Below are 24371 nucleotides of genomic sequence, written 5' to 3'. Positions count from 1 at the left end.
TGTAATAGCCAGTGCTAGGACAGACCAAATCTGAGAGCCAGGAGTTTCAAGTAAGCCTCCCATAAGGGTGGAAGGAGTCCTATACTTGAATCATCCTCCATTACTTTCCCGAGTCTGTTCGCAGGGAGATGGGTCACAGTGGAGCAGCTGGTACATGACTCAGTGCCCATTTGGCATGCCAGTGTCACAGGTGATGGGTTTTCCCACTCTCCCAGGACATCAGCCCCGGAAGATGATTTTTAAGGCCTTTTATATTCACTGTTTTGCAGATGGCTCCCTAAGTGTGTGTCAGTGACATGAAATGCTTAGTTCCCACAAGAATTTTGTAAACTACCATTTTCTGATAATTATTAGAAACAACGAAGAAACAGACTCCCCAGCATTTGGCACAAATGGTTACAGCTGTCTCTCAGTTGACCAGGGTTAAGTTGATTGGATTGATAAACACGGTTGTGGTTAAAACCTTGATGCTACAAAGGAATAAAAGCCTAGAGAAGTAAGAAGCATATTATACAGGAAAACCCAAAGTCGTGTAGTTGCCAGTTTAAGACTTAACTCACCTATTAGGCAGCACGAACTGGAACCTGCGTATCAGGTCATCAAGAGCTCCTCCAAGAGTTCTTAAGCTTCCCTTAGCAAATTTGATTCCCTCCCACCACCTGCTACCCTGTTGCCACAGCCTAGGGAAAGAGAGGGGTAAAAATGCAAGGATTCCTAGAGGTATGACAGTAAAATCACACACAGGTATACATTATGGAAAGCTGTTTTTCATGGTAGAGGAGAACAGAAGACGGTGAGACCAAGAGGGAACTGAGGAGCTATGTGACAGGGAGAGAGACAAGATGGAAAGGAAGAAAAGGATGTTGGACTTAAGGCTGTCACACAGCACACTTATTTTTCATTGCTGGCTGTTTTGACTCTCTCACTGAAACCTCTAGAGGATGATAAAGGTTGTTCTTCAGTTAACATACTCTCAAAGCAAATGAATGCAAATCTGTTTTTTAAGTCTGATTAATATTCACAACTTTTTAATAGAAGTGAAGCTATAAAAGAAAACTTGCTTTTGAGATTTATTTTCCCATTTTTAATTGTTATTATTTTTCATGATAGAGTTTTGTGGGAATAGGAATTCCCCCTCACTTCTCCTTCCCCCCTCCTCAGTCCACCTTCTACGAATTTGCCCTCATATTATTATAACAGTATAGTCCTTCAGGAATATGCACAAGTCCTGCATACGGCTGTTTAAGTGAATGATGGCATGAATATGTATATGCACTTGTAGAAAATCTTATATTCTGTCGTCAAGGTATATTTCCCCGTTTCATTGGGAACCCTCTTTTTATTAGGTGTGTATACTGTCATATACAATTCCTGGTATGCTAGTCTCAATTATATAATTCTATCTCAAATACAGGTCCATCTATGAGAACATATGTATATAATTTTACCAGTATATCTTTTTCATTTCTATTTTGCATGAATGTTGCCTTTTATTAGAGAGAATATATTATTAGTCCGTTGGGGATTGGCTGATTTCACTGAGAATAATGGTCTCCATTTGGGACCATTTTATTGTAAATGAGAGAATTTCGTTATTAATGCTTGTATAGTAGCCCTTGGAGTAGATGGATCATAGTTTCTTTATCCATAGTTTCTTTATCCAAGCCACTTTCGACAGGCCTTTGGGTTATTCCCATGAGGTCACTATTCTTCTGGATTGTGTTGCTATAATAGGATTGTAGGTCACGTTCTCATATGCAGTTATTTGGATATATTTCAAGGAATGGGATAGCTGGGTCATACAGCTGATCAATTTTCAGTTGTCTTAGTACTCTCCATGCTCACTTCCAGAGCGATTGTACTAGCCTACACTGCAACCAACAGTAGGTTGGCACCCTAGTACCTTTGGCTCCACATCCATGACAACAGGTGGTGGTAGTAGATTTCTGAATGTAGAACGATCTCACTGGAGTTAGTTGAAACCTCGATGTCATTTTTGTTTGTAGTTGCCTGATAGCTAAGAAGCTTCAGCGTTTTCCTCACGTCTGTCATCCATTTGAATTTGTTGTTTAGACAAATACCTGCTCATTTGAATTTGTGTATTTCTTCACAAGCTTGTTTTGCTCTTGTTCACTTTCTGAAGCTCTTTGTGGTCTCCCATCTGTTGTGTAGTGTGCAAAGATTTTTTGCCATTCTGTCTGTTTTCTCCTTATTTTGTTGCATTTCCTATGCAGTACAGAAACTTCGTAGTTTGATGTAGTCCCATTTGTTTATTTTAGCTTTGACAGTCTGTGCTTTTGGTGACTTTTCTATGAAGTCTTTTCCAACACCTCTATCTTGTAGAGTGCTTCCTCTGTTTTCCTCTAATAGTTTGATGGTTTCTGGGTGGAAATTTAGATCCTTGATCCATTAAGAGCTGATTTTTGTATAAAATGAAAGGTGGGGTCTTGCTTCTTACTTCTGCAGGCTGCTATCCAGTTGTCCCTATAGCATTTGTTGAAGAGACCAGGCTTTTTCCCTGGGTTTTTTTCAGTTCTCTTGTTGAAGATTAGTTGGTTGTAATGTGTGAACTCCCTTCTGGGGTTTCTATTGTGTTCCATTGATCTTCTACTGTTTCTGTACCAGTACCAGACTGTTCTGATGACCACTGTTCTGTAATGTGTCTTGAGGTCTGGAATTGTGATTCCTCTAATTTGATTTTTATTCATTAGGATACCTTAAGTTATTTGTGGTCTCTTATGTTTCCAGATTAACTTTTTTTTTAAAGATTTATTCATTTTATTACAGCCAGATATACACAGAGGAGGAGAGACAGAGAGGAAGATCTTCCGTCCAATGTTTCACTCCCCAAGTGAGCCGCAACGGGCCGATGCACACTGATCCGAAGCCGGGAACCTGGAACCTCTTCCGGGTCTCCCATGCGGGTGCAGGGTCCCAATGCATTGGGCCGTCCTCGACTGCTTTCCCAGGCCACAGGCAGGGAGCTGGATGGGAAGTGGAGCTGCCGGAATTAGAACCGGCACCCATATGGGATCCCGGGGCGTTCAAGGTGAGGACTTCAGCCGCTAGGCCACGCCGCCGGGCCCCTCCAGATTAACTTTTGTATCATCTTTTCTATTTCTGAGAGGAATGTTGTTGGGATTTTGATTGTGATCACATTGAATCTATTTGTAACTTTTGGAAACATGGATATTTTGATGTCCTTGCTTCTTCAGATCCAGGGACGTGGTAAATTTCTCATTCTTTTAATGTCTTCTTCTATTCCTATTGTTAATGTTTCGTAATTTTCATCATAGAGGTCCTCCGCATCTTTGGTTAGGTTTATTCCAAGGTGTTAAGGTTCTTCTCTGCAATTTTACAGGCAACTGTACTTAGCAGTTCCTTTCTCTGCCCTAGAGTTGTTTCTGTACTCTGAGACCATCGATTTATGTTCATTTATGTTCTATGCTGCTACCTTATCAAACACTCTTATTAGTTCCAAAGTCTCTTGAGTCTTTGGGTTTTCCCTTGTTTAGAATCATGTCATGAGTTCAATTCCTTGTTTCTCATTTGAATTCCTTTCATTTCTTTTTACACCTAATAACTTGTGTGGGGACTTCCTTTGCTATGTTGAATAGCGGTGGTGGAAATAGACATCCTTGTCTAGTTCTAGATCTTAGTGGAAAAGCATCCAGTATTTACCCATGTAGTATGATGCTGACATTGTTTCCTTCATATATTGCATTGATTGTATTGTAGAATATTCCTTCTATTCCTATCTTGCTTAGGGTTTTTATCATGAAATGTTGGTTTTTATCAAATACATTCTCTGCATTTATTGAGATGATCATATGGTTTTATTCATTTTGTTGATGTGATGTATCACATTTATTTCTGAAAAATGTAACATATTTGAGGGAAAGGGGGCTTCATCTAGTGTTTTGTGTTAGCGTTTTTGTTGTTGTTTTATCTTAGCTTAAAATAACAATGGTATTTACCAGAAATAGCTACTAAAACAAGATTATAGAAGTACCCACATCCTGTTACCTTTTTGTTAACTCAACTTACATATATATGTATTCACATTACAGGTGTGATTATCTTACCTTGTAAGATACACAGTTTACAAAATTCAATTATTAACCAAGAAGTATTCAATTTTGGGGGGTTATAACCAGTAATACAACTTTGTATTTCTTCTATTTTATCTCAGTATCAGTAAAAAAATCTATCAAAAACTCAGTGGGAGGCATTTATGTACTAGGAGTTGTCTCAGTGTTAGAAGAAGATAAGTTTGGGGAAAGTAGCTCTATAGTCACACACACCACATAATCCGTGAGTCATACATCGTTCTCAGGGAAGAGCTGTTTTCCATTTTATTTCTATGGTTGGTCACTGAATCCTGTGTTTTTTCAAGGCAAGTCTACTTTAAGCCAAAGAAAATTCTTCACGGACAGTTCTTGAGGACTTTAGTTTTGCAGTCTTTTAAAATTATTTTTATTATTTTCTATGGTGAAGTGTTACAGGTTAGCAATTCCTGTGTGCTTTAGCTTCCGTACACCTCTGCGCTGTAATGCGTACTGAGTGCTCGTCTCAGTGCAGGTGGCTGGCTAAAACCAACAGTGTCTAACTGCCAATATTCACAGCACATGAGGCACGTGGAGGTGCTCCCCCATTCGCCCGCCAGATTTTTCCCATCTACTCCTGCGGTGCTGTTCTCTGTCAGTGTGCAAATGCTGAAATACATGTGTGTACAATCACAGAATGAACAAAGGAACACTTTTGTAAAAACATGAGTTTTGTATACCATGAAGTTGTGATTTGAAATTAGTTCAAATCTCAATCAGTAGATGATGGAGAGTGATGGTTGAGTTCACCTTTAGAAAAATTTACATTATATTTCTCCCTCATTAAATGTAAAAATAAATTCCAGATTAAAAATGCAAATACTTTAAATAATTCAAGTATAAAATCACGAGAAGTAAAAGAATATTTTTAATGGTTACTGGTAGAGAAGTCCACTCTTAGATTAACAGTACCAAAGAGGCCATTCAGAAAATGATTGTTAAACTGAATATGGCATAAATAACTAAACTCCAAAGGTGCTTGTACAGTTACTGCTAGAAATTGACTGTTTTGAAATAGTACCTTCTAAAATGATGTCTGGCCTTCTGTGGAGTCATTCTCATATTTCATACCAAGAGGGAATAAGAATTAACTGGATAAAAATGCTTGGTTCAAGGGCTGGTATTTTTAATATGCCCGTGCACTGTTAGTACCAGTATAAATTAATATACAAGGACATTATGTTTCAAAGAAAATGTAGATTATCTTAGGTTCAGAAAATCTAGTAAATGACTCTGTAAGTATTAACAGCACATTATCCAAAAATGTTTAGTGACCTATTTTAAACTTAAAAATTATAACTACATTTATTAGGCAATATTTATCAAACACTATAAGAAGACTTGTTATTAGATCAGGTCATCAGCTTAGCAATTAATTCCTAATTCATTTTAAGAAAAAATATCTTTACCTCATAGAAATTTTAGCAAGTTTTCAGTCTTTTTTTTCCACTGCTACCCTCTCCTATTTTCTGATACCTCTACTGACTGTTGTTGTCCAGTTATTTTATTTATTTTATCATTTCAATATTGAAACAAGAAAATACATAGATTCATTGTAGCATCTTAAAGCTGGAATTTAAACTATATTAAGTTCAAGAAATGGGGCATCCATCAAATTATCAACCCATTACGTGACTGTACATACACTATGACATATGAGTATAATATGGCTATATGTTTTTCTGTGTGCTTTAAATAATCACTAACATCATGTATACTTTGGATAATTCTTAGCTAACACACAACATGCATTAAAGCAGAATAGTTGTTCAGTAATGAGTTCTAAGAGTAAGAATTGCTTTTAGCATAAGGTTTGAATTTTTCCTAAGAATCTTTATAGTCTGAAAAAAATCAACAAAGATATTTCCATTTTGATGGGAGAGATCTGAAGGTAGAAATTTAGTAGGTGATGTGGGTATCTTTTTGATGACATAGGAAACACTTGTCTTTTTTGCGTTCTTTCATGAATGAGAGTCATACATATTGCATATCTATGATGCTAAACTTGGGAGTGTTGTTAAGTGGATCTACAAACTTTGCTTTCAGATATCTGTGGCCCAGAATGCAAATTTACATCTTTGACTGGCTTGTTTTCCTTGGATAAAGTTTTTCCTATCTCTTTCTCCAAGAATAACACAACTTAACATGGCAATAGTCTGGTAGAAGGAAGCAGGAAACAAACAAAAAAAAAAAGCCTGGGTTCTTACCTGACCTTAATTTGCACCTTTTGTCTCACAGGCATATTTTCACCTGGGTATCAATGAAAAATTAGGACTCTCTGGAAGGCCAGACAGGCCCATTGGCTGCCTCGGAACATCAAAGGTGCTCATGAAATGACCCCCTACTCTACAATTCAACCTGTAAAATCACGTGCTAACATGTATCCACTGTCATGGTTCGTTATGCACTTGGGTTAATTATCTGAAGTATTCTTTTCTGCCGAGTCAATCTTATCCTTCTTAATCATAGCACAAGAATCTTAAAAGAATGAATGAACATCTTGCTTTAAACTTATTTGTAAGCCTTCCTTATGAAATACCAGATCATAATAATATCTACTCTACTTTTAAATCTTGTTTGCATCAAGAAACTAAATTTTCTTAACATATAGATTTCATTCAGAAGATTGATTTACTTGCTTATTCAAAATTAGATATATTTGAATTATTACTGAGACTTATCATATCTCACCTTTGTCTTTATTTTGTTCTGTATTTTTTTAAAAAAATTTCTTTCCATAGATTTACCGAATTCTGGGGAAGACTGTCGTTTGTTATCCTATCATCTTCGACCTCAGTGATTTCTACATGTCCCAAGATGTTTTACTACTGATAGATGACATAAAGGTAGCTTCAGATAACCTCTCTATTGAAATGAAATGACTTTTGTTTTACTGAGTTTAACATATGCTGCCAAATTGAGTGCTTCTGGGTGTCGCTGCTTCGAGGTTAGCAAAGTGTATGAAGCTGGAAGTAACACAGCATCTGCACAGCTTTAGAGAAAATGTCTCAGTTACATTCAGCATTAGGATAATGAATGGAGTCTGTCTTATGTAAGGTTGTTATGACATAACTTGTCATCCCTCTCTACAAATGGAATCATACACGCCTAAAATATAGAGTTCAAGAATGATCATCTGCGGGGATAAAATCATCCCAGTGTATCATCCAGAAGATTAATTCTCATTGCAGATTACTGTGGATTTATATTAACCGCACATAGAAGAGATCGAAGTGTTTTGAAAATGGCATTCATGTGCTTGTAATGATCACTTTTTGAGCAAAAGTTGAGTCAGCAAAATAGCTTTATTTCTTTATAATGTCTTATAAGACCTTCACTTACTCATCACTGTGTGAGTTAAAATCTCCTCCACATGCATTTGCACTTGTAGGTTTATGCAAGCTTTGAATTGAAGGCTGAACTCTGTAGCCAGACGACATGTCATAGAATCTTGGCTCTATCATTTTCCAACTATTTTTGTTTTGATCAAGCTGCTTATGTTCTCCATGCCTCTACTTTCACATCTATAAAACAGACTGCTACTAATGCTAATGTCTATTTTGAGATCATTAATGTATGTAAATCCCTCAGAATAGTGCCTCATCCATGGTGAAGTGTTTCATATGTGTTTGACATGAAAATGGTTAGACAGAGAAATAGATGGGTATGTAGTCAATTAAGGAATTCCTTGTGTATTCCTGATAGTCTATGTGAATTCAATCCAATCTCTTCTACTGCCATAAAACAAACCCACTGTGATGTGAAGTAAGTACCTTCTGGATGATAACAAGAATAATCCATGTTTCCTCTCTGCCTTCTCACAGATCATGCTTGAACTGTAATCTTCAGGCTAAAAAATAAAAAGAATGTTGAAGAGAAGAACTAAAAAGCACTTAAACATGTGCCATGTGATTAGAGACTGAAGTTTGAAATCAAAATTGTTTCTGGCTTAACCTTTAGTTCCTAAATTATCCTGGGCTTGGTTGTACACTCTCTTGTTAATTTGTTGGCTTTTTGTCACCCAGGTTGACGATACTGTGCTATTTCTACATCCTGTCTATTATTTTTTTGATAGAATGCACTGCAGTTCATTAAGCAGTATTGGAAAATGCATGGCCGCCCACTTTTCCTTGTTCTCATCAGGGAAGACAATATACGGTAAGTTAATGAAAGAGATGAAATTCATGTTTTCAATATATAAAGCCTATTTATTAGTCAGTTACCAGTTTTTGGATTCTTTAGTTCATATGCACATTTTATTTGTTTATGTTTTATAGAGGTAGCCGGTTCACCCCCATACTGGATATGCTGGCAGCCTTAAAAAAAGGAATGCTTGGAGGAGTTAAAGTTCATGTGGATCGCCTGCAGGTAGTCTTTTCAGTTTCACTATGTTTCTGCTTTCACTCCAATTAATCAATAATCCATTTATTTCTTAATATGTGTTCTACTGAAGAACTTCTTCTTAACTGTACCCACCTTTGTATTCCTGTGTTACCATGTCAGTTTCTTTGACATACCAGTCAGATACTGATACCATGGCAATGGTTTCCTAAGCATATTTTCTCACTTTAATTGCTTGTCTCTAGCCAGTTTTTGTGTTCAAGAAAACCAGGGTTCATTGTAATGAAATGACCTTGAACTTTTAGGTACAAATTGTTCTTGACTCAGTACCCTTGTCCAGTAGCATCCAAACTGGAGGTAATACTTGTTCCATTTGAAGTTCGTAACTCCCAACTTACAAAGAAATCCTCTTAGATTCCAAATTATTTCTATCAGCCTCTCTGTGAGCACTTATCTCTGCTTTGTGCTTGGATCAGTATGAATTAATTACTGTGTCATGAACCCACTGGGATTTTGTTTCTGTACTCAATCTCCTCTGCCTGGAATAGTCTTCCTTCCTTTAGTGTCTCTGGGCTTTGAATTCTTAGCAAACTTGAAAGGCCAGCTCTACAAACTGTCCAAGACCAGAAACAGTTCACTTCTGTACTATACTTTAATTACATTTAAACTGCTGAGATTATGTGCCCATTATGGTTTTATGTGTCTTATAATGGTTCTATGTGTCTTATTTTATGTGAAATAACCAGCATCCCAGGAGGTTTCACATAGTAGGTACTGAGTAAAAAGAAGAAACTTTATGAAGAAGGACCCATTATAAATGGCACATCCACATATTTATTCATTGGTGACTATGTTTTACACATGTGATTAAATTTACTTATTTTTTCAAGATTTATTTATTTTAAAGGCAGAGATAAAAAGGGATAAACAAATATCTTCCGTCTTCTGGTTCGCTTCCCAAATGGCCCCAATGGCTACAGGTAGGCCAGTCTGAGGCCAGGAGGTTTTCCCATGGGGATAAGGGTCCCAGGACTTGGGCCATCCTCTGCTGCTTTCCCACGCACAATAACAAGTGGAGCTATGACTCAAATTGACATCCATAATGGGGTGCTGGCCCAAAACACAGTGCCAGCACCTGATTTTACCTAAGGATTTAAACCTCCTTCTGCTATGTTGTGTTTTGGTTTTGCTTGCAAGGCAATTTCTTTCATTTTTTTTTTAATCTGATAGCTCTTCTGCTGAGTTTTGTGTTTTAACTCTCATGCTTTTAATTTTTCTTCTTCCATAATTCATGTTCTGTGAAATTTTTTATCTTATTTTTCTGAGGATTTTAACTGGTTGTTTTCAAGTTTTCTTCCCTGCATTTTCTCCTTCAGATTTCCTGTTCATTCCTTTAGGTTAGTGGTGTTGGTCAGATCTCTGGTGATCTTTAGGTTCCTATTCACTGTTAAGAATGAACAAGTGAAAGATTTGTAAAAATTTGTACATTTGAGGACCAAGATTATTGTCTTGATGAATTCGCTTACATGGTGGTCTGGTGGCTAAGTTCCTGTTTGGGAAAGGAAGCCACAGGTGCCTCTAACCTCTAGATATTTCTTTTCTGGATCTCTTCAGTTTCTCCAAAAATAAGCATCAAACATCATGCCTAGAATCATTTGCTTGGTTTCCATATTGTAAGAGCAGAATGGGAGAAGGAAGTCACTATGATGTTTAGAATTTGTCACTTAGTCTGTGGTCTGATGCACTCCCTGATGTGTGTGGAACATTGGAGTAAAGCACCTTAAGCAGAAAAAAGTTCTTCGAAAAATTCTAATGCTAGGGAGATGAAGACAGAGGGTTGTTAAGGAAACTAGAAACTATTTAAAGAAGCTAGAGGAAATGTGTTAAGGCCTTGCTATGAATAGTTAGTTCCTTCACCTTGCTCTCCGCACACCTCAGGGTTTTGAGACTCTTTTCCTATTTACTTTGTCTTAATGGATTTGTATGTTCGTGGGTTTATACCTGAAACATTTGTTTGACATTTTCTTGGGCTATCATGGAAGTACGGAGTACATGATGATCGTATTAACCAAAATTCTACTCTTGCTTTTATACTTAGATTTCCCTTCCATTCCAGGTTCTACCTAGATATATTTCTTATTTTGAAAATCAGACTTCAGAGAAAGAGTGCCGGTCAGTGCCCAGCCCTGGGTCAGGCTGACAGCAGGAGCCAGGAGCTTCATGTGGTTCTCCCGCTTGAATGGCAGAAGTCCAAGCCCGTGGGCCATCCTTGCCTGGTTTTGCTAGGCCATTAGAAGGGAGCTGGACCAGAAGTGGCCAGCCAGATGGGAGCCAGCATCCATGCAAAATTGCTGGTGTTGCAGGGAAGCAGCTTTACCCACTCTGCCACAATGCCAGTCCTGATATTTTTTATTACTCATAACAAATATTATGGATCTAAGTGAGAAAAAATATGTTATTAAAAACCTAGGAAATCTTAAGATAAAATTTTACTTTGTGCTATCCCATATTCTTAGATGGAGAAGATATTATAAAGATGTTACTTCACCTATATTAACTTATTTTGTTATCATATTCATCATTTCAGTGGGGTTCAACTAGATTTTTTAGACTCTCATAAGACTAAGGGCCAAAATGTAGATGTTAGGTGTACAAAAGGATGAAGAATTTTAATTAATATCCCAAATATTCAGATGACTTCCTTAAAAGTCTATCAAACATAAAAGGGAATCAGAAACAGGTCAGTGTTCATTAAAAAAAGAAAACAGCATTATCCAGAGCTTCAGATTATTTCTACAGTAATTTATTTACACTATAAATCTATCTTCCATATAAATACTAGCAGGCATAATAGGTGTGAGGATGAAATGACAGAGAACCACAAGGAAGCACAGACAATAGAAATAGCCCTACTTTGGGTCCAGATAAGTGGAGTCATCAGATATAAACTCTACAATGACTATGATCAGTTATGTCTAAGATAATTCATTGGAGAATTTTAGCAGAGACTGAAAATATAAAGAAAAATCAAATGGAAATTTTATATGAAAAACTCAGCGATTGAAATTGAAAATTATGTCAGACAGCATGATAGTTGCTTAGTATAATTGGTTTGCAGGATGTACGTAATGCAGAAAAATATTCCACATTACATATAAAAAAATGAAAATTACATGTGATCAAGGAAATCCCAATAATTGATAGTGATTTATAGATCTATTTTCAAACATTGGGGAAAAGAGTTCATTTCAGATGACTTAGATAATTTAATGTAAAAAAGCATAAGAATGTCTATCTTAATATTAACAAATGAAAATGTCAATTTTGACACGATTAGAAAGCTAGTTTCAGCAGTTGAGGTTGACAAATTCTCACTTTTGTGTTAAATTTGAGTTTAAAACAATTATACTTTGCTTTCAAGTTTTATACTCTGCCCTATTTTTGAGGAGTTTTCCTTTCATTTGAAGAGTAAGACAAATTATAAAGACAGTGTAAAGACAGTGACATTTTCTCTCAAGGCAATAAATTAAAGCTTTCTCTTTTTTTTTTTTTTTTTTTTTGCTTCTTTTAAAAGAAATTGTGCCACAGTGTGGCGTTTTAAAGATTGAAAAAAGGTCCTTTATCTCCTTCACCCTCTTACACTGAGAAAATTTCCACTTCTATATTGTTGTACGCAAGCTCAAATTAAGATCTTGATACGCTTCATCTAATCCTCTCTTTGCACAAATAGGGAGCCAGGGCCCTGAGTGAGAAAGCGGCTGCTGCAATGCAGAGACGAGTTGTTAGAGAGGAAGCGGAACTCAGGACTTCTTGCTGTGACGTGCTCTGCACTTCAGCCTCTGCGCTTTCACTTGCATCATTGTCTTTTTTGCAAAAGAGTCTAAGTGTCCATTTCATTGCTTCCTCTCTCTCTCTCACTCGCTCACACTCTCACTCTTTACATTTTAGTTATGCTTCAGAAGCTTGAGAATGGCTGACAGTTTTGCTTTTCATAATTCGAAGAGTTTTCTAGTTTTAAAAAAATAAATGAAAGTTCACTTGAATATTTCAAACGAAAGGCAGTCTATCAAAAGAAAAACTGTTTCAGAATTGCAACCATTAGTCACGCAAGCTTTCAATCTTTTGGAACCTCTTGTGTATTTAAATATATACTTTGCCATCTTTTTCTAAAAAAATTATTTACTTGAAAGGCAGAATTACATAGAAGGAGAGAGGTACAGAGAGAGAGAGAGAGAGAGAGAGAGAGAGAGAGAATATTTTCCATTTGTTGATTCACTTCCCAAATAGCAAATGTGGCAACGTTTTACCAGGCTGAATCCAGGAGCTTTATCTGTCTCTTTTACATGGATGTAGGGGCTCCCAGGATCTTGGGCCGTCTCCTGCTGCTTTCCCAGGTGCAGTAGAAGACAGCTGGATTGAAAGTGAAACAGCTAGGGGCTTGAACTGGTGCCATAGGGGATGACAGCAATGGATGCAATGGCTTAACAAACTATGCCATAACACCGACCCCTGCCTTTTAAAAATTGTATTAAAACATGCTGATCATTAAACTTACTATCTTAACCATATTTAAATGTAGAGTTCACTGATTTTTGTGTGTTCATGTTGCTGTGCAACTGATCTCTGAAACTTTTTTTAATCTTGGCAAGTTCATTAAGCAAGTCACCATTTCCCCCATCCTCCAGCCTTTGGGTAAATTGCTAGTAACAATGACAGCTGTCAGCTCTTCCAGAATTGTATTCAAAACCCTTTCACATTCCATATCCATGATGGGCAACTTTGATCATTCCTTGACCTTCATACCCCCCTGTCAGCTGCATTACAGGACATTGCCATGTCCCAACTGTGCCTTCTACTCCCAGCTCTCTGGAAAACTTCAAAATCACTAACAGTAATGACAGCTCCTCCCACCTTGTAGATTTTTCTACATTTTAGTGTTGGCTTTTCCTGTTTATCTTCTAGCTGAATCACACTTCATTTTTGCAACACAGCTCGATGTCTCCTCTTTAGTGAAGCCTCTGAGATGGGAATTAGTTTCCCCATCCCATCCCGTGTGCTCCGGTGGCTTTTTTGCTTGAGCCTGTCTATCTCTTCTGTCACTTTCTGTGCAGCTAGCTTCTTGTGCTGGCCCCTTTCTGTGATTTGTAAATGCTCCCAGGCCAAGCTTCATGCCCCTCTGCTTTCCCAGAGCACCCTGCTTGTTACAATTCCCTGTGAGAAGTGTGTGCATCCCAGACCATTGACTGAACAAGTAAACCAAATGTAGATGGGACTTGTTCCAGGGGAGAGAACAGCAAAAATCGGAGCAGATGGGGTCCATGGTAGGACGAAGTACAGTCTTGGATCATGTTGTGGTGGAGAGGACGTAGTAGCATATGATGCAGAATCTTCAAGCTGAATAACTTTTTGAATATTATATTGCATTGACCTGTAAATAACAATAGGTTATCACAACTAGAATATTAATGCACAGCCAACTAACCTTTTTTTTGTTTTTACAAAAGTAATCTTGGAGCCCTTTTTACCAGTTAAGTTCTAGAGGCTGTTCATGGAATGTAACATTATACTAAACAATCATTTCATAGGAAAATATTGAATAAAAAGTATTTCTTATGTTTCAATCTTACCTGTCAGCTTTTAGGATTAAGTAATTCCTGATTGTTTTCTTTGTCTCCTATCCCACATTAGTTAAATTTTATTTTCTTAGATTGTTTCCAGAATTTAACCATTTCACATTATCTTCAACACGAACATAATGATGCAAGCTCCTGTTACTTCTCTCTCAGAATTTTGCAGTTATCTGCTAAGTTCCTACTAGAACTAAGACACCTTCTTCCTGCTCTTCCTGGCCGTACCGTTCTGTTTATGGCAGGTGTCATAGCCTCCCATGACTTCCTCTTCCATACAAAATGAAACCCAAACCCTTCAAATGGTTTATGTTTCCTCCGTGCCGTGGGCCTGCTTCTCTGACCTTGTCTCCTGTCATTGTTCCCGCTGGTTTTATTTCAGCTCTTCTGTCCTTCTAACGTATACGAAGTATGTTCCTGCCGCAGGGCCTTTGCATCTGCTGTTCTCTCAACCGTGTACTTCCTTAGCTGAGATCCACACCGGTAACTGCAGTCCCTCCTGCAGTTTCTGATTACACGTTGTCTAGTACAAAAGTCCTTTCTAAACACCTGTGTAAAATGGCTAACTGCCTAAGTGCCTTACTTCTGCTGCGCACTTACAGTAATAATACACAAGGACATTTTAAAGTGCTCTTAGAATATTGCATTACAGCATTCATTATTTGGAACATCGTGCCTGAAGCCCAAGTATAAACGAGATTATAGAAAGTAGAAAATCTGCAAGAATTGGTTTCTAAAAATTTGCAGCACAAAAAAATTATCTCTAATTTCATCCTTTCTTGAACTTTTTTTTAAAAAGTATCTATCTATTTTTTTGAAGATTTATTTATTTTCATTGGAAAGGCAGATATACAGAGAGGGGGAGAGATAAGAGGAAGATCTTCTGTCTGAGGTTCACTCCCCAAGCGACCGCAATGGCTGGAGCTGAGCCAATTCTGAAACCAGGAGCCAGGAGCTTCTTCCAGGTCTCCCACGCGGGTGCACGGTCCCAAGGCTTTGGGCCGTCATTGACTGCTTTCCCAGGTCACAGGCAGGGAGCTGGATGGGGAGCAGGGTTGCCGGGATACGAACTGGCACCGCTATGGGATCCTGGCGCATGCAGGACGAGGACTTTAACCACTACACTATCACGCCGGGCGCCTGTTTGTTTATTTTGAAACTCAGCGTTACAGAGAGACAGGGAGAGAGAGGGAGAGAGGAAGAGAGGGGGAGAAGAGAGAGAGAGATGTATTTTATTTACTGGTTTACCTCGCAGATGTTTGCGGTGACCCTCCCTTGGCCAGCTAGGAGCTTCACCTGAGCTTCCCATGTTGGTGGCAGGGGCCCAGTCATTTAGACCGTCTTTCACTGTTCTCAGGCCATCAACAGGGAGCTGGATCCAAGGTGGAACAGCTGGAACACAAACCACTGGGCACATGGAATGCCAGCATCACAGACTGCAACTTGATCTACTCCACCACAATGCTGGCCCAACTATGAACTTGTTGAACTGTCCTCATATACATACATATACACATATACGGTTTATTGATTTTTCTGTCTCTTTGACATACCTAAGCTTCGATCTCAAGAGAAAAAAAGTATTTTATTTTGTTCATGCTATATTCTCAGAATTTAGCATGATCTCTGGAATATCGTAGATGTTCAATAAATATTTGCCTAGCAATTACATGAGTAAAATGCAAGGTATAGAGATTTGAACCTATATGTTATGAAAAATCATTCAGCAAATATTGTGCGCAGCTCTTTGTGTACACATAGGCTCTGCTCTGAGGTTGTTCATGGTCAAAGAGGGGCTTGGCTGTAGCTGGTTCACCCAAGCCTATATAGTTCAGGTGGACGTTGGGTTTTCCTTGCTCAGACTCTGTAAGGAGGTATTAGTGTCATTGAGGCTAATTTGTCTTGCCTGCAGCCCCAGCATGGTGGCCTAGCAGCTAAAGTCCTTGCCTTGAGCACGCCGGGATCCCATATGGGCGCCGGTTCGTATCCCAGCAGCCCCGCTTCCCATCCAGCTCCCTGCTTGTGGCCTGGGAAAGCAGTTAAAGACGGCCCAAAGTCTTGGGACCTTGCACCCGCATGGGAGACCTGGAGGAAGTTCCTGGTTCCTGGCTTCGGATCAGCACAGCGCCAGCCATTGTGGTCACTTGGACAGTGAAACATTGAACAGAAGATCTTCCTCTCTGTCTCTCCTCCTCTCTGTATATCTGCCTTTCCAATAAAAATAAATAAATCTTTTTTAAAAAAAAGTCTAGCCTGCCATCTGTAAGTATGTGTTCTTGACAAATGCCTTGTTGATGAATTTACGCAGGAGAAGGCAGTGCAGCTCTGGGAAGTTAGCTGACAAGGGCAACATTCCCTGTCTCCTGTGTCTTCACATTTGAAATGCATAGTTAGAAAATAAGACTAATATATGCTAATCAGTCTCAATTTAAGAATTCTCTTGTATTCTAAAATGTAAGTTATATTTTGCTTTTATGCTGTACATTCTTTTCAATTTTTCTTGATAACTTATCAGATAATTAGAAATTATGCATAATGCCAAAATTATTATTACTTGTGGGCTTAAACTCTTCACCAGGAATGACTAGTAACCATAAACTTTTCATGAACTGGTACTCACTCATTTTCTCAACCTACGATTGGGAACTATTAGGAAATAAATGTATCACATAAGGTTGTCATATGTCAAAATGCAAAGGAGGATTTACCTGGGCGATCAATACCTTCATCTTCTTGAAAAAAGTGAAGACCTGACAGTATCCCATGATTGGACAGCGCTGAAATGTATTGTAGCATTGGAATCCAAAGTACAATTCACAGTCTTCCCAACATAATTTTAGTATTTCATTTTTATTAGTTTTGAAATGTTCCTTTCTTTCAAAGAAAAAGTTTATTTATGTGTCTTGGAATTTTTTTAGAGAGAAAGGGAGAAACAGAAAAGATCTCCCACCTGTTGGTTCACCTTCCTGGTGGCTGTTAATAGCCAGCTCTTGACCAGGCTGAACCGGGAGCTAGAAGCCTCATCTGGGTCTCCTACATGGATGGCATATGGGACCCCAGTACTCACAAAGTGGCCCTCACAAATAGAGCTGTCTTTGCCTGCTTTTTTCCAATTCCTTAGTAGCTAGTTGGACTGGAACCCGAGCAACCAGGACACAAAATAACACTCACATGGGATATGGCATTCATTACACACTATGACACAACTCTGGTCCACCAAATTTCATTTTTAAACATTTTAATAGAAATTAAAATTATTTTAGTTCTCAGTTTTAAAAAATGGGTAAGAAGAGTTCAGCTCATGTTGACTTCCTTAGTGTGATCCTTAAACTTGCGCCTTGTGGACATATTGTATGCTGATAGGCTGTCATATTTTAGAATGTTTATTTCAGGAATTATATATTTTTTAAATAAATTTCTTTCTGTGACGTTTTACTTACCTGTAGAGGAGTATGTTCACAGGTCAGCAGAGTATTACCTAATGAATGTAAGAATTTCAAATGTTTCCTCCATAGACACTGATATCTGGAGCCGTCGTAGAACAACTGGACTTCCTACGAATCAGCGATTCCGAAGAGTAAGTCCCTTTGAACTATGTGGTTATCTCATTACCTTGAATCACAGTAGGAAAGCAGGAAATCTGAAGTGTGCTTTTTAATTTCCAGACTTCCAGAATTTAAGAGTTTTGAGGAACTGGAGCCTCCCAAGCATTCCAAAGTCAAACGACAAAGCAGCACCTCCAATGCTCCCGAACACGAACTGCAGCCAGAGGTCTCCGTCACTGAGTGGAGAAACAGACCCACCAATGAAATTCTTCAAAAACTGAATGTAAGGAAAACGCAGTCTCCCGAGGCTCTAACTGAGCGTGTGCTGGAAGTCACTCCCGGAGGCGGGTCATGTGTCTTCCTGGCCTCTCTGTGCGGGCAGCAGGTGATCTGGAGGTGGACACTCTGTGTAGCCCTAGTGCGGGGGGAGAGGTTGTGCCTTTGTTGCTTTGCTCTGACATGAACGTGAGCATCTTGGCGATGGTTAAAGAGTGCAGATGAGCGGCACTGCCTTGGAAATGAACATATTGTACGAAACATCAAGCGAGTGAAGGCGCTGATGCTTGCCTTCGTGTCCTCCACTCTGCTATTTCACTGCCCTGTCCCTCCATGCCTCACCGCACCTTCTGTGCGGCCCTGGGATTGCATTCTAATGCTTGCTTTAAGTCTCCTCTGTTGCTGAGGAGAGCAAGTCTCACACTGCATTATGTGAATGTTTTGGAGCTTAGCATTTCACCTTTCTAAGGTTACATTTTTTAATTGAGAAGATGTAGGAGTAGGCTCTAGTACTTATCAAACAGATAAATTCCACCAGTACATCTGTAAATACCCGAACACTCTTTGAGACATGCAAATCAAAGTATGTAGACCAGATAGAAACCCTTTTAGATCAATACCATATAGATCCGTGTGAATATGACAGAAAGCATATGGTAAGTGCCATACTATATAGACACTCTACATGTGTGCTCTCCGATCCTTCATCCCTGCACAGTCAGGATGACAGCAATGTCTTCTTCCACCGCAGCAAGCAGAGTTAAGAGGAGAATGGTTAAGTGACTGGACCCAGTCTCTAAGAGAGTCGCAGAATCAATATGAGTGTGCGTAGACAGCTGGTTTTTTGTTCACAGCTTATCTTGTTTCTTGGTAATTCTGATTATTAAGTTCAGCTACCCCAGGAAGCTGGCTTGTCTAACCTCTGTCTCCATGATATCTAAGATAAATTGTATACTGTCTTGTCTTTGGTATGATTCTCAATGACATTTTCTCTCTCCTCAGTTTCTTAGCAGTATATTTCCTCCCCACATCGTGTGGTTTTGTGATTAGTTACCCCCTGTGGTAATTCTTGTACTCATTTCGTTCCTGTTCCTCACAGTGATTTATCTTTTCAGGACTGCAGTTGTCTGGCTAGCCAAACCATCCTGCTGGGGATACTGCTCAAAAGAGAGGGCCCGAACTTCATCACAAAGGAAGGTAGGAGTCCATGTCCAGGAGAGCAAATTAAATAATGGGACCTCTTTATGCTTAACCGTATATTGCACGTGTCTAAAAAATACCTACTAAAATGTTATAGGTCATTTCCTCCCATGAAATGTTTCCAAGTGGAAAGTGTTCATTCCTACCCCGTGGAGTAGAATAGACTGTTCGATGCGTGAACCCCTAAAGGGCTCGCCTGCAGTGGTGCCTGATTGTTTCTCGGATAGTCTGAACAGTGCGGGAGCCTCGATCTGGCCTGTGACTGTTCACCTACAGTGACGCCATAGTTCCTTTTGACAGTTTGGGTCTCCAGTTTTATTTTTTTTCTAACTTTTCAAGAATTATATTTAATTGGTAGATCTATAGAAATTAGCTACCTCATGATCTACAGCAGCCGTTCACAAAGAAACATGGCATTTGACAGCATTGTGCTCTGGTTAGTTGGGGTTTTTTTTGGTTTGGTTTAGATTTATTTATTTTTATTGGAAAGTCAGATAGACAGAGAGGAGGAGAGACAGAAAGAAAGATCTTCTGTCCGTTGATTCACTCCCCAAATAACCACAATGGCTGGGGCTGGGCAATCTGAAGCCAAGAGCCTGGAGTCTCTTCCAGGTCTCCCATGCGGGTGCAAGGTCCCAAAGCTTTGGGCCGTCCTCGACTGCTTTCCCAGGCCACAAGCAGAGAGCTGGGTGGGGAGCGGAGCTGCCAGGATTAGAACCGGCGCCCATATGTGATGCGGGATGCATTCAAACCACTAGGCTACTGCGCTGGGTCCTCTGGTTAGTTTTAATAAAAATAAATCCTTTCTTATCATATCCAGTCCACTCTGAATTAAGAGTGAAACCCAATTATCCCTGAAATCTACACTTGATTATCAAGGCATCACTGGAAAGAGTGCTTGAATTCTGTATCATGATCTACTTCTTCATTTTATACTACAGAATAATATGGGAAATATTTCAGATACTTAAAGTGTAACTGCATAAAAGCCTCTTGCTTCATTAGAGGATACTCTGTTCATAGGTGTGTTTCTGATTGATTGGAATTGGAAATTGAGTTAGTTCCCTGAACAGCAGTGTAATTAATGATATTTATAGTCCTGTTAATGAACTACATGTAATTATTTTTAAAGGAACTTTTTAAATTATAATATTTTGCATTATTTTAGCTGATAACATTCTTGAGTATTATTAAGAAAAATCCCTGTAGAATTCTTCTTAGTCTTAATCAGTAAGTAGAAGCAGAATTTTAACATTTTGTTAGGAACCTGACATTTGGAATAATTATTTTAGTAGTGTTATTAAATAAAGCAAACTTTTATGAAATAGTTCATATTGAAAATAGTGATAGAATTGTTTTCAACTATTTATTTAAATGGCAGAGTTACAGAAAGAGAGGAAGCCACACACAAATACACACACACACACACACACACACCAGAGAGGGAGAGAAATAGAGAGGGAGAAAGAGAGAAGTACATTTGTGGCTTCACTCCCCCAATGGTCACAGTGGCCACGCTGGGCCAGGCGTAAGCCAGCAATGAGGAGCTTCATCCAAGTTTCCTTTGTGGGTCCAGGGACCCAGACACTAGGATCATCTTCCACTGCGTTTCCCAGGCCGTGCTCAGGGAACTGGATCTGAAGCAGAGCGGCTGGAGCCTGCACTGGTACCCATCGTGCTTTGCTGGTCTCACAGACAGCAGCCTCTGTGTTATTTATTTTAATCTTTTATTTATTTATTATTGTTATTATCATTTTATGATACAGTTCCATGGGTCCTGGGATTTTCCCTTATCCCCTCCCCAATTCCCTTCTCCCCCAACTGAGTTCCTCCATATCATTACTAAAGAATAGTTCTTCATACACAGTCATATGTCCATTACTGCGGGCATGGACAATGGCAGAGTCCCGCATCCTATTGTCAAGATAGAGTAAATGGTTTCATTGTGAGTTCATCTTTCTCTGGAAGTAGAGATGCATACTGCATTGTATCCTCACATCTGGATATGTTAGTCCCCACTCCACAGCTACTGTACATCACCTTAAATGAAAACTCGTAATACAAATCAACAATATAAAGAAAAATAGAAATTTACAATGCCGTGAAGTTAAATGACATGTTACTAGATACGACATTCTCCATTACACAGCTACTATACATCCCCTTAAATGAAAAGCCACAAAACAAAATCAACATCAGGAAGCAAAAAGAAAACAACAACACCATGACATTAAAAAATGTGCTACCCAGTGACTAATGTGTCACTGAAGAAATGAAAAAGAAAATCAAGAAACTTCTTGAAGAAAACGATGCTAGTGTATGATCTGTGAGTCACTGAATAATTTGATCAGAAAAAAGTGTTTTGAAGAGATGAAACTAATAAAAGCAAAAACATCAAAATCCAGGAGATATAGTTTCTGCTGATTTTTGTTGGTGAAATGGATCTCTTCTAGTTAAGAAATACATGGGTTTTGTTTTAAGTCCAGTCTACTAATCTATGCCATTTGATTGAGCTTAAGCCGTTTACATTCAGGGTTAATATGTATGGGTGGTACTTTGGTCCTGTCATTTTAGGAATGGGTTGTTCATTGATTTAGTCTTCTGTTGTATTTTACTGTGTGTTCTTCCCATTTGCCTTTGGTTTTGTTTGGTGCTATTCCTCTTCTCTGTCAAGAGAGCATCTTTAGGTATCATTTGTAGGGCAGGTTTGGAAGAGGCATATTCTTTTAACTTTTCTTTACTGTAGAAGAATTTTATTTCATTTTCAAAGACAAAAGAAAGCTTTGCTGGATATGTTATCCCGGGCTGACATTTTTTGCTTTTAGAATCTGGAATATGTCACTCCATTCTCTTCTGGCCTGTAGAGTTTCCTGTGAGAGATCTCCTGTGAGTTTAATTGGCATTCCTTTATATGTCAGTTGATTTTTTTCATGTGCACATTTAAGGATCTTTTCCTTATGTTCAATTGAAGAGAACTTGATGACCATGTGTCTTGGTGAAGATCACTTTTGATCAGGCCTGTTGGGAGTTCTGTGTCCCTTCTGGATATTGCTTCCCAATTCTTTCTCTAGATTAGGGAAATTTTCCCTTATTATTTCATTAAATATATTTGTAAAAGCAGTTTCTCTTTCTGCACCTTCGGGGACTCCCATAACTCTTACATTAGGCCTCTTAATAGTGTCTTTCAATTCTTGAATACTTTTTTAGGCTGATCCAGCTCTGCTTCCAGCTTTTTTGTTTGCTTCCCCCTGATGACAGGAAATATCTTCCAATTCTAAGATTCTTTCTTCTGCTTGCTTCGTTCTATTTTGGAGACTCTCCACTGTACTTTTAATTTGCTCTACTCTATTCTTAATTTCTGATATATCAGCCTTGATTTGCTTTCTTGCTGCTATTGCTTGTGTAAAATATTCCTTAAATTCTTTGAACTCTTGTATGTGCTTCTCATTGTTGATCAGAAGCTTTAAAATGAGTTTTCTGAATTCTGTGTCCCCCATTTTCTCGATGTCTTCCTCAGTGAAATCTGAGATTGACATAGGGTTTTACTCCTTTGCAGTGGAGTCTTCAGTAATGTTCATAGTGCGTTTGTTCTTCTTTTGCTCTTGGTCATTGTACTTCTGGTTAGCAGTTTTCTCCTTGGGGCAGGTTTCTAAGCTGTATCACCCACAGGTCTGCAGTTTGATTTTACTTATAGCAATTGGTACACGGCTCTTTGCTTGCAGCCACTTGTGCCACAACCTCCAGCAAGTTCCAGGTCTGGGTTCTTATGTTAGATTTCCACCGTGGTCTCCACAGCCCCAGCTCCTGGCTTACCACTCTCCACCTCCTGTGGTACCATGCTGAGGTTGCACCGTGGTCTGTACAATCTTTCTCCCACTTCGGATGGAGTAGGTCCCAGGATTAGAGAGACACCAGGTGTCCTATATAGCTAGGTTGTTGGTGGCGCTGATCTTGCCAGAACCGGTTGGACATTAGGTCTGGGTGCCACACGGACCTATTTTGACCTGTACGATGCCACAGTCGGTATTATTTTCCTGCGGGACCAGTGCTATCTACGGATCTCTCTGAGCTCTCACGAATTCAGCACATGCACAGTTCACTGTTGTCCCCTGCAGTCCTAACACTTTTGCCACACTGTACAAAATGGCACCTGACATGCTGTACTAGAGTTCTTGATCTGCTGGCTGTCAGGTCTGAGACCTACCCAGACCTGTCTTGGATGGAACCCATAGAATGCCACTTTGATGTAGTTCACTGAGTCAGAAATGAGTTCACTCCCAGGTCAGTGTATGCTCAGTCCTTTCCCTTGCCTTTGCCTCCTTAAGCAAAATGGCACCCAATTCGGCAGTAGGGGGCTGACTGGGCTGTAAAATCTACCCTGTTCTCGCACTGCCCATCTGAAACCTGCCACTCTGTCTCTGCTCCCGGTCAAATCAAACGGACCAGCAGGACGGACAGTTCTTTGGGTTCACCTCCCATGCTCCCAGTGAAAGTCCCTTCCCACCTGGTTGCTGGTGGGGTTCTGGCTGCTGGTGGAGTTCAGATGACCGTTAGCTGAATGTTGCTGAAGTATCAGTCACTGCAATACCACAGCATTGTTTTTGTTGCTTTCCTATATTGTCAGTCTCCAGGTACCCCTCTGCTGTTGTTCTGTCCTCTTCTATTTCCTGGAATGTGTCCTCTCTGCTTCATCCTGATTAAATGTTTCTCCGTCTGTTTAAGCGTGTCCTTACCCTGTTTCACCATCTTGATTTTCCACAGCCTCTGTTTTAAGCCATTTTATAACCTTGAAAGTAATGCTTATCTTTCCCTTAGATATTTGCAAGGTTTTAAATATTTTAGGTTAAGTACTAATATAATATTATTTTGTTTTTCTTTAAGGCCATAAAAATAAGTTCAGGGTAAAATAGTGAAGACCTTGTTCTGCAGCTTTAGCTCCTTTTGGGTGCTGTGTTCTGTTACTGTGTTGAGTTACTGACAAACACTGATCATGCCAGATGGCTTCTAAATTGCAGCCAAGAAATGAAACCCAAAGAGAACCTCAATAAAGTTTCACTGAGCAATTAAATGAAAAGTCATATATATATTCAGAGCTTATAATATTTATTCAGTTTGCTAATGATTTTTCTGTGTTCTATTTTTCTATTCTATAGTAAAATAAGATTGTGTCTGTTTAAAGCTAACATTACATATTAATAAAACAAATGAACTTTAAAAATTAAAATATTCAGTGCCATATATTCAGACTGAGTAGTAACAATGAGAAAATTCATATT

General features: G+C 38.9%; 1 protein-coding gene across 4 annotated transcripts in view; it reads left to right on the top strand.

The window, feature by feature from the left end:
* PHKB (phosphorylase kinase regulatory subunit beta) overlaps positions 1–24371 on the top strand; it is a 229900-nt gene that overhangs the window by 170664 nt on the left and 34865 nt on the right. For all 4 annotated transcript variants that reach the window (XM_058674472.1, XM_058674469.1, XM_058674471.1 and 1 more), the window contains 7 exons: positions 6345–6428; positions 6848–6952; positions 8182–8264; positions 8384–8474; positions 17590–17651; positions 17740–17902; positions 19011–19092. In XM_058674472.1, coding sequence (XP_058530455.1) covers positions 6345–6428; positions 6848–6952; positions 8182–8264; positions 8384–8474; positions 17590–17651; positions 17740–17902; positions 19011–19092 — 670 coding nt within the window. The remainder of the gene's footprint in view (positions 1–6344; positions 6429–6847; positions 6953–8181; positions 8265–8383; positions 8475–17589; positions 17652–17739; positions 17903–19010; positions 19093–24371) is intronic.

Source organism: Ochotona princeps, chromosome 16, assembly GCF_030435755.1.
Source record: "Ochotona princeps isolate mOchPri1 chromosome 16, mOchPri1.hap1, whole genome shotgun sequence".
NCBI lineage: Eukaryota > Metazoa > Chordata > Mammalia > Lagomorpha > Ochotonidae > Ochotona > Ochotona princeps.
Note: the sequence above shows the minus strand (reverse complement) of the source record. Positions and strands in the feature narration are given on the sequence as shown.